General features: G+C 35.8%; 1 protein-coding gene across 2 annotated transcripts in view; it reads right to left on the bottom strand.

Annotated features, from left to right (window-relative positions):
- Positions 1-11,239, bottom strand: part of Slc6a15 (solute carrier family 6 member 15) — a 52,204-nt gene that overhangs the window by 19,097 nt on the left and 21,868 nt on the right. Inside the window, exons 2-5 of one of the 2 annotated variants that reach the window (XM_029482159.2) lie at positions 10,508-10,952; positions 6,011-6,168; positions 5,521-5,647; positions 4,424-4,605 (exon numbers count right to left, since the gene is read on the bottom strand). In XM_029482159.2, coding sequence (XP_029338019.1) covers positions 4,424-4,605; positions 5,521-5,647; positions 6,011-6,168; positions 10,508-10,796 — 756 coding nt within the window. In that variant the 5' untranslated portion in view covers positions 10,797-10,952. The remainder of the gene's footprint in view (positions 1-4,423; positions 4,606-5,520; positions 5,648-6,010; positions 6,169-10,507; positions 10,953-11,239) is intronic. The other variant, XM_021174754.2, reaches the window with a different exon arrangement.

Below are 11,239 nucleotides of genomic sequence, written 5' to 3'. Positions count from 1 at the left end.
TCTTGGTGGTTTACTTCACGTAAGTTATGTTCCATAGGTATTTCTGTAATTACAAGATTGACTCCACTTAGTAAATGAATAATATGCGCTCTCTCTCTCTCTCTCTCGCTCTCTCTCTCTCTCTCTCTCTGTGTGTGTGTGTGTGTGTGTGTGTGTGTGTGTGTGTGTGTGTGTACCCATGCATGTGCACGTGCAGAATTTTAAAAATAAAACGTTTACCATCTATGCTGCTCCAGGATTGAATTCTGCTCAATGGCTGAATAGTATTTCACTCTGTGCCTGCCCAGAGAAACACTGACTTACCTCTCCTTCAGTTAGTGCAGAAATATGATGTAGGATGAATGGTTCTGATTGTTTGTAATGCATTATTTAAAAGCAATATTTAGGAAAGAAATGTCATGAATTTCCAAACAAGTCCTGCTTAATGCTTCGCACACATTTTGAGGGATGTTTCATGGTGTAGCAGTAAAGCTCGCGATGTACTGAGTAATTTGTACGCATAGCATTCACTGTAAATCCTTTCACCATTTGTTTCTGCAATGTTTGCATCTGAGGAACTCAGGAAATTGATATCACCCAAAGGAAACATTTTACCCAGGCATTAACTATCTTCTTGAAATATCCACGTGGGGGTCTAATATGTCTAAAACTTTCCCACTGGAAAAGCAAATTTCTGAAATTCTCCTCCAAGCTGTGGCCCCTCTGTTTCAGAAAATGGCCCCAGTTGCTGAAGTCACAGATGCATAGATTTTCCAAGACAATCTGCAATATGCTTGTGGTTTCCAGATCAGCATCCCAGCTGTGTTGTTTTCTGCTAAACCTAAGTGTTTCTAATCGCATTGAATAAATTGCTAATTGCTCCCTCATCCCTGAAAAGCTTTAATCTGATATGCTTTCTTGCTGCAGAACCCAGGCCCTCAAGCCCTTGCGCCCTGGTAGGCTCGGCATGATCAGCCATTGCCTGAAAGCATACTGTCTGCTTCTCTTCTCCAGTCAGAACCATCTTCTCCCAGAAGACATTCTGAACACCACAAGACTTCTTTTCCCAAACTGAATCCACCATCTGCTGTCACTTCTGCCAAAGTAGAGGTGATATCACCTTGGAGATATTACCATTAGGTGCAGTTTTGTCTGTGGTGTTATATAGCCCTTCCAAAGTTACCTTGATTGAGTTTTCTCACACTCTGTCCACCCAGCTGTTATGTAAGTTCTGTGAGAATGGAGACCATGCCTTTCTGGGTCGCTACTAGATCTTAAACTCCTAAACCACTTGCAGACACAGCCAATATTTTAATAGAATAAATCTATTTTCATTAGTAAAATCAGACATCTTTCTAATAATTTTTGATGAGTCTTAGATTGTCCTCTGCTAGGATAATATGATTTTATTTCCTAGTTTCTCCTTGTTAGGGTGATTCAGAACTGAGAGTTGTTCTTCTGTTCCTCTCTGACAACTAGCAAACTTTCAATCTGCGAGGCCCCTGGGTCTCATTCGATGATAGCTCTCCACGATAGCTTCTGAGGCTACAAAAACATGAAATATTCTCTGCACATTTTTAAATCAAACTCAATTTGCTGCTAACCGACTGACTTGAAAGTCTTTCCTGATTCTCAGTGTATTTCCTGCTCATCTCTCCTCCAGATTCTTCTGGTCAGCTCCCCTCTGCATCCCAGAGATCCAACATCCACAGCTCTTTTGCATGAAGTCTTCTAGAAGTCCGATGATACCGTTTGCTGAATTGTTTAGAATCTTCAGATCTTTACAGTATCCGTTATATAGCAGCCTGTGGTTTGACTAGTTTCTGCAGACACTTCAATGTCCATCAGCAACCGGGTCACAATTCTTGCTTTATCTTCCTCCCACTCCTCATGCACAGGGGAGCATTTAGCACCCTCTGGGCTTGATGCACGCTGAATTCTGTGCCTAGAGTGACCTGTCTCTGAACCTCCTGGTAACTTTCCTCCGACAATCACAGCAATTACCCACTCTGTGAAACCTCCCAGACTCCAAGATCATTTCAGTAACTGCCTCATGCATATTCTCTTCATCTCCATTATTAGACTTAGTACAGCAATTTCTGTCAGGCTCCTCACAGTATGGGCTTTATGAGGACAGAGGCTGCTCAATTAATATCAGAATTCACTACTGTGCAGCTTACAGGAGATTGTCAAAAATACTGTACATTAAAGAAATACTGTACTCAAAAATACTATAGATAAAATAAAAGAGAAACTTGTAATAAAAAGTTTAGGGTTCCTATTGTGTGCACATTCTCTAAAATATGATATCTCTATTGTATAATATTTTAAAATTCTATTCCTGGAGTTGGAGAGATGGCACAGAGGTTAAGAGCACTGACTGCTCTTCCAAAGGTCCTGAGTTCAAATCCCAGCAGCCACATGGTGGCTCACAACCATCCGTAATGGGATCTCATGCCCTCTTCTGGTATGTCTGAAGACAGCTACAGTGCACTTACATATAATAAATAAATAAATCTTTAAAAAACAATTCTATTCTTAATATCTGGTCCCAATTATTTCCATTTTTATTAGTTTAATATACGTTCATGTTCTTAAATACACTAATCTGAATTTAGTTTGTTCTTAAGGAAAAACTGAAATATTTCAAATTAACATGTGAAAACTGTTAAGAATTCAAACAGATGAATATTATTAAGTATGCCAAACCTTTGACTGTATTCTTCTCTAAGAAGATAAAGGTTCATAGTTAATTTAAAATGCTAAGAGTTAAAGGAATGTTTTTTAATTAAGCACTATGCAAAGAATCCACATTTTTCTTAAACACAAATTTACATTTATACAAATAGCTATACTTTGTAGCAAAATCTTTTATGAAATTGCCAATAAATATTCAATTAAACATGTCTGTATAGACCACAGACACCTGTCCATTGCCATCTAAAATAGCTTTGTGGTATATTGCTACCTAAATCTCATTCATTTGTACACTGGCATTGTATGCTGCTACTTGCAATTATTTCTCAAATATGCGGTTTGCATCTGTCACTAGAATAGAAACTTCCTAAGTCCAGGCTTTGTTTCTTGTTGTTTTTCTCCAATTAAAACCATTTCTGGTAAACAGCAAGTATTCAATACTTTTATAAAATAAACAGATAAATAGATAGTATCCATAAGATTTGAACAATCTAAGAATGGATTTAGCGTAGAGAAATTGTACTTGTTCCTTTGCTAATTTTAAGCTTCTTAAAAGTTGTTAACCTGCCATATTTTTCATAGCAATTACCCTAAATAAAAGATTTGTTTATCAAGCAAAATATTATATAGGATATTTTCCTTGTTATACTCCTGAAATTAGAAAATATATTAAAATCAATTGACTTTATCTTTTTATTAAAATATTTATTATAAAGACACATTCAGGAAAAAATCTTTCTTTTGAGGACTTGGTTTTGCTCAAATCACCTGTGCTGATGTCAATTATTATTATTATTAATCAGCATGCTTTATTGTTATTATTATTTTAGCATTGATAATAATAGAGTAATCCAACTGTCACTCTTTTTGACTGCTGCTCACTTACGATGCCTAGTTGGACTGAAAAGATAAATGATTATAGCTACACTGTGAAAAGAAGCTTTATTATACACACAGATGCACACATACACACACCATCAGGGCCCAACAAGAAGAGCCAACATTGAATTCGTGCCATAAAGCAGCTGAGATATGCAAAGGTTTTAAAGCAGTGGCCGTGATAAGAACAGGACTCTGGTGCTTCTGAAAACAAAAAGAACGAACAGCAATCATGTCCGTGGTGCATCATTTTAAAATGAAGGCAGCAAACCAGACAGACTTCACACTTCCACTGATGTCCTTTTCAACCACAGTGTTTTTAAATTCGTATTTGGGCAGGAGGAGGGCATGCCCTTGTCATCTTTTATTTATTCCGTGTTGCTAATCTGAATGATTCTAACTACTTGAGGACAACAAGAACGTTAAGAGGCACACAACTGTTCATCATTTGAATATTCACTGAGCAATCACTTTTTTAAAATACCTGAAAGAAGGCAATGATTAAAAAATAAACAAACAGGAAAAAGGAACTTCTTCACTCCAGCAGTTTCCATGACTGCGCTGGATTTTCCTGGGGGAACTAAAGCAGCAGATAATGAATAAGTAGCAAAATAAACAGACCTTTAAATGCTGGAATAAAAAAAATTATTATAAATGAGACTAAATGTCACTGTTAAACACTTTGATTGTTACTTATGCCTTTTTTAGAGACATTTTTTTTTTAAGCACCACTTTTGGCCAGTCTGTAGATGCCTAGACAAAGGAGTCAAACAATTTGTCATTTGAATTTGGGGGGTATAGCTGAAAGGAATTGACAGTACTCATAAATGGTGCTTAGCGGAATCAGGAGGAATTCTAACATACTAACTTTTCCAGAGGACTGAATGCCTTTGATCATGGCCAGACAAACCATGACCCAGGCAACCAGAAGGCAGACCGTCATCTTCCAGTTTAAGCCTCCACTGTCAGAGATGGAACTGGTGATATCCAGTGCTTCCCGGTACCAGTAATAGGTGGTGGCAGAACTTTGTTCACATTCTGGCTCAACATCTGTTGGGGGAAAAAAAAAAAAAGACAAAATGCTATCATTCAAACTATAGTACGGTAAGGAGTAATACTGGGTTGTGTCCCACAAGCCCATTAGCCAATTCTTTGTACTACAACCAATTTAAGCTTATGAATAAATGAGACTCAGAACACGGCTATTTTATTTGGCTTTGACAATTACTGGCGGGTCACCCCTAGTCTACTCTTCTAACTGCTGCCTGGCTACCTTCCCAGCAGTGCACCCTAGTTACTTGCAGTTTCTCCTGTTTACATTACTTTTCATCCAGCAATTCTGACAACGCTGTTTGAATTTTGCACTCCAGCGCATGTCACTTAGCTAACAAAACAATACTTGCATACATTGCAAGTTCTAACGGTAATATTTTCTATATACTGGAATAAATAAAATGTTTTGTTTGTTACATTTTACTTTTTTCAATTTGCCTAATACAAAAATTTTAAGTTCAGGAGTGAGGTGCATTCTATAGAAAATGTTTTGTTTTGTTTTGTTTTGTTTTTACTTTTTAAGGTTTTAAAAGATGAAAACTACAAAATAGTAGCACTAACTGCATTAAAAACAATAAATTCATTCCAATCAGAATTTTCTTTCCCTTTTGTAGATTTTAATGAATATGAGGCTTACCTGGGACTTACAACAGAAAGCTGGCAAAATCATTTAACCTAAAGCCTAAAAGCCTTAAGTACATTAAATTAATCTGAAGAGAGTCAGGAAAATTAAATGATGTCTACTTGATCTCTCTGAAGCGGTCGTTCCAAATGCAGAAGACAGCCTATTATGATGCTACTTTCAAAGTTTTTGTTTCCACCCACCATGGAATTTAAAAATCAGAAAAGGATTTTGCCTTTACTAATCTTTAAATTATTAAACATAAAGAGACAATGTAGCATATGTCTTACAAGTATGAGATGCGTTTTTCACCAGGGGGCATTGATCCCAAGGAAGAGGTTGCTGAAAAGACTGAGAAAAGTAAAATAATGTCCAGCCAATGATGACATTGTAGTAGAGGGCCACAAAATAGCACACCTGTGAAAGAAAAGGATGTGATTATATCATGCATCCTCTGTCACTCCCCTTAAATCCTCGAGGTGGAATTCACTCCACCCAACAACTTTTAAGTCTTCATCTTATTTTTTGTTTGTTTGTTTGTTTGTTTGTTTGTTTGTTTCTGAAAGACATGGTTTTTTCTTTAAAACAATATTTCTGAGTTGAACTTTTAAAACACATTATGAAATACAGATGTCATCTGTAGTCATAGATAGTTTTGCACAGTAAGTGCTCTATGTCCCAAAAGATTCTAAAACATGATCACACAGAGGAGTTTACAGAGATGAAGATTACAATTCAAACTAGCCCAGGTAAGAGCAAATGTCATGGAAAGAAACTTACTACACAGCTTGCGAAGCCAATCCCACCCAATTTAGGGCTTATGTAATTCCAAACCCCAATGCTGCCTCTCCGAATTCTTTGACCCACAGAAAGTTCCAGGAAAAAGAGTGGAATTCCTATCACCAGAAGTAGTATTAAATATGGCAAAAGATATGCACCTAGAGAAACAAGAACAAACAGAATGGGTCATATTTTCAATAGTCACAGTAGAGTATACATTGACCAGAATCATTTCATAAAAGACACTATTTGAAGTTTTTTGTTTTGTTTTGTTTTTTATGATACAAATAGAAGTCTTTGAAGAAAACATAACTGGCCTTTAAACTTCCTAAACTTTGAATCCTGTATTAGACTGCTCTAGGAAGTCCCTCGGGGCAGTTAGGTGACTCCATGGGCAACCCCATACTGCATGGGTCTTATGACCTAAGTTTGAGTCCTTGAACCCACAGTGGAAGAAGAAAATTGACTCTTGAAATCTCCTCTGAACTCTATATGCATATTCCCCCATACACATATGCACCATACACAAACACACACATACAAAATAATAGCAAAGTTTAAAAGTTTTAAATTATAGTTCTTTGTAGAATAAATCTTATTAAAAGGCACATATAAATAAACCGACTTTTTTTTTAAAGAGTTATTTATTTTATGTATATGAGTACACTGTCACTGTCTTTAAACACACCAGAAGAGGGCATCAGATCCCATTACAGATGGTTGTAAGCCATCATGTGGTTGCTGCAAATTGAACTCAGGACCTCTGAAAGAGCAGTCAGCGCTCTTAACCAATGAGCCATCTCTCCAGCACCCACAATTCAACATTTTGTTGAAAAGGTAATTAGCTTCATGGGAACATAAAGACTCAGTTCTTTGAAATAATTTTCCTTGTCAACTGGCTTCATAAACTCAAATCTGTCTTCACCCCGTGTTTACAAAGTTATTTACTAAATACTAACCTAAACTATTTTAAGTTCTGCATTCCAAAAGCATGGATTGAGACCAACGGCATTTGACAGGATTGAATTTTTTTGTATTATAAATAAAATAATACCAAAGAAGAGCAAATACCTAGTCTGAAAGATAGAAAAATTAAAACAAATAATTTCTAACAAATGCAATAGGATTTGTTTCCATATATACCACACATAAAATGTTCACTTCAGGAATCATACTCTTTTTGTTTCCAAAATTCAGAGAAAGCATGTACAAGAGTGTTTAGGAGGTAAAACTAACATACATTGTGTCTCTCATTGAAAGCACTTACTGTTCTATTTGTAGCAAAACACCCACAGTTAAGGAAATAGCTGGTTTTTAATAAAAATTACATGTAAAAACTAATGATTTGCAAATCAATTCAATAGCTTGATAACGTCATTCTTATATTTAATTGGTGAGAAAAAGGTATGTACGTACAACTTGTATATGAGAACATTACAAATTAGTGTAAAATGACCTACACACTGGACTTCTTCATATATTCAGATTTCTAGGTGAGCAGCCTACCCCTGGATTCATTGACTAATACACCCTTGTCACAAAAGACACTAGGTGGACAGACACAAAGTAGGACACTGAATGTACTCTTCTTTCCCTAGGTGCACAGGAACATGTACAGGCACACGTGCCTTGTGGCATGCACAGCACACACACACACACACAGAAGCATGCACACACTCATGCACATACAAGCGCATGCAAAATATGATGTGTTGCAATTGCTAATCCCATTTTGCATGTATAGGAACTGAGTGTGAAGAAATGAGCAAGATAGAGAAAGTTCACATGGCTTGAAACATGGGAAAGAGCCAGGTATATCTGTCAGAGTGACTGCAAAATAAGAGGAATCCTCGGTATCCTAAGACTTATTAAACTTAGACCTATGCATTAAATGTAACATCTACATAAATCAATATGTACATATTAGACCTCTTTACTTTCTCCTCTTATTCAGAAAATGCTTCAAATGATTTATGAATAAGGGTTTTTGGTTGTTTTGTGCTTTTTAAAGAAACTCATCAACTTTCTAGAAAACAGTGTCACACACTCTTTATCCCTTTCCAATCCAGCCTATGTCTCACGAGACATGCAATATTGTTCTCCATTCTCATGCCAAGGCAAGAAATCAATAGAAGATAAAATGTCTTGACTCTTATTTTTATCAAGAGAATAGAGGGATTTGTCTTGCTAATAACTGATAAGTATATGTCAACTCTGTAATAGCTCTCCATCAAGGTGGATGCCACGCTAAAAGGAATGAAACCTGACTGTAAACTGAAGCTGCCTTCATTCTTAGCAGAATGTCCAGTAAGATGTAGAAAGTGAAATGTCGCAAAATCAGAATTCATTTCTGCCAGTCTTAGCAAATGATTCCCATGTAATATTATCAGTTTCCTGGGGAATTACTGTTTTCGAAGCAATGAATGGTATGTGTCACACTTCATGAAAAAAATAAATTCTTAGCTTTCAAACAGGTGGATCTGTTAAACAGTTTGCTTTCCCAAACCTCTTACTTTGTTCCTTATAGAATCATCCTACCATCTTTAATCACCACAATAACTTAGCACTTTATCTTAACAACTAAGAAAAAAATTGTACATGAATACTTCTATTCATTTAACATGATGTGTGCAGATTATAATTATAGTCAAATAAGACTATATATGTTTTCAGCCAATCACACTTTCACAAACCCAATAAAATATCAAAATCATCCTTCTAAGATTTGATGATAAAATGTGTACCTTATGTGATATGCGGGTTTGGGTTTGTTCATGTGTAGTCATGTCCATGAGGTCTATTTCAAGCATCTTTCTCTATCACGTGCAGGGTTTTTGTTTTTGTTTTTGTCTTTTCTGAAATCAAGTCCTTCACTGAGTCTGGCACTTACTGTTTTGATTTGACTGGCTAGCTGGCAAGCACCAGGAATTCACAGGACTGCCTGCCATGAACATTAGAGCTACAGATGCATGTCACAGACGTGGCCTTCATGTGGATACTGGGAATCAACACTCAGGTCCTCAAACTTCCACACTATGTATCTTTTTTTCTACTGAGCCATCTTCATAGACCAGAATATATACTTTTACCCATATATTACTTAATGCACACAAATTTCATATGCATATATTATAAAATTTTAAAACAATTTGTCTCTCTTCATTTCCCTTTCCCCACCCCTTGAGCTGGGAATTGAATCTATGATTTTATGTGTGGTAGAAAAGCATTTTACTCGATGAACCACATCTAGCGTTTCTTCGGGGATTTTGGTTGGTTGGTTGGTTGGTTGGTTTGGGTTTTTGGTTTTTGGTTTCTTTTGGGGGGTGCAGTGTGCGTTGTACTACAAAGCTCTTAGGATTTCTGCCTTTGTGTTGACTTTTTTCCCCCAGTGGATTTTTTTGAACAGCATTTTTCTTTCAAAAATGTTGATAATTGTCTGCCCACATTTGCATAATAAAGGCATGGATAATGATGGAACTAGTTTTTGTTTAAAATTAAGTGTGCTCTCTTAAAAAAATAAAGTATCTGTTAAAGCTGGTTTACAGAGCTAAAATCAATATGAAAAATCTCTAAGGACAAAGAATGACTGGCCCTATGGTAATTATCTGGTTAAACCCCCTTCTCATGAGATCTAAAAGTGCTAGCCGCAATTAAAATTTAAAGTCCTACACCAACATGCCCGGCAGTAGATGGCTAACACAAGCAAACTCAATAACCTTTTTTTTTTTTGGGTTTTTTATCTTATAATGCTTTGTCATGACTTAAAAAAAACAAAAACCTTACATTTCCTTTGTATATATTATGATTTCTGATTTTGTGTTTTTATAGGACTTTGTATGTGTGAATTATGTATATCTCTGTGTTTCTTGAGCTTTTTTCCAATTCATTTTGTCCTAACCTAATTTGTTTGTTTTTCATCTAATTTTATTATTATTACTATTATGATTACTATTTAAATGCTCATTTCTATCCTAAAGAATAAAAAATAAAGGATGTAGCTTCGAGTGGTTGGGGAAAAAAAAAATTTAAAGTCCACAATCATTCTAAATTACATATTAGTTCTGCTTTTGGTAAAGAATGAGACAACTTAAAATTCAGAGGCTATAAGTCACAGAGAGAACATCCATGCTCTATCAGTGTTGATGGCTTTAGATTCTCATCGATCCCAAAATTCTGACATGCATAAAGAACATAACATGTTTTCTTAAAATTCTGTCGGTACTTCAGCAATGTTTACAGTATCCAGGGACAAAGTTTGGGAATGTGTTACCTTAAGCAATCCCTGACTATTTGTAGGAGGCCAATCTGTTCCTATGGAAACTTCATCTGAACCCAGAACTGGGCTGACTTCCTGCAAAATGTGTCTCCCTAGCTTTGTAATGGAATTCACAATTTCAGAACTAATGAGAATACAGTAACAATAGGATCTACCTGAAATAAAGGATTTCCCTTTACGGGTGTAACAATTCATTGTTAAAGCAGAGGAATGCAACTTACCACCACCATTCTTTTGGCAGAGGTATGGGAACCGCCACACATTCCCCAGACCTACAGAAAATCCAACTTGGGCCAGAATGTATTGCAGCTTACTGTTCCAGGCTGGCCTTTCATCATCAGCTTCAGATCCATCTTCAGCATCTGTATCTTTCTCTTCCTGAACATCGACGATTAGTTCGCTCTTCTTAGAAACCTCTTCCACGGAGTCTTCATTGGACAGGAGGTCTTTGACAGATTCAATGACATCATCATCCAAATCTCTCTTTACCACTTTGCTATTCTTAGGCATTGGAAATTAATCTTCTTAAAGACACCCTTGAGGCAAATATATATTTTAAATGTTATTTAACACAAAGTAAATCTGAGAAGAATATCATATAAATCCTTGATTCAAGGTGAGAAACAATTATGGATCCTGGATCTGATCCCAATACTCTGTATATACCTATGAAATAAAAAAATTGAAATGTGATATTAATAACAAGAAATATAAACAATACTTCAACATCTTTTCTTGATCATTTTCTGATAAAATCTCATTCTAAGACTAAAAAACACAATAGATCTTGGTCATTCATAGTTTAATAGTTTCAAAAATGTATTAATTAGTAGGTGTATGAGTTTCACACACATTTTATTTTAGTTAAATAATTCTTTGAAAAATATACTTTAATTCAAGAAGATCTTTTCTTATATGTCTTTTGTTTTCTTATTACAAATTATATATATATA

Source organism: Mus caroli, unplaced genomic scaffold (genome assembly GCF_978045245.1).
Source record: "Mus caroli unplaced genomic scaffold, Mus_caroli_1 scaffold_9, whole genome shotgun sequence".
Lineage (NCBI taxonomy): Eukaryota > Metazoa > Chordata > Mammalia > Rodentia > Muridae > Mus > Mus caroli.
This window is presented reverse-complemented; position numbering and strand designations above follow the sequence as displayed.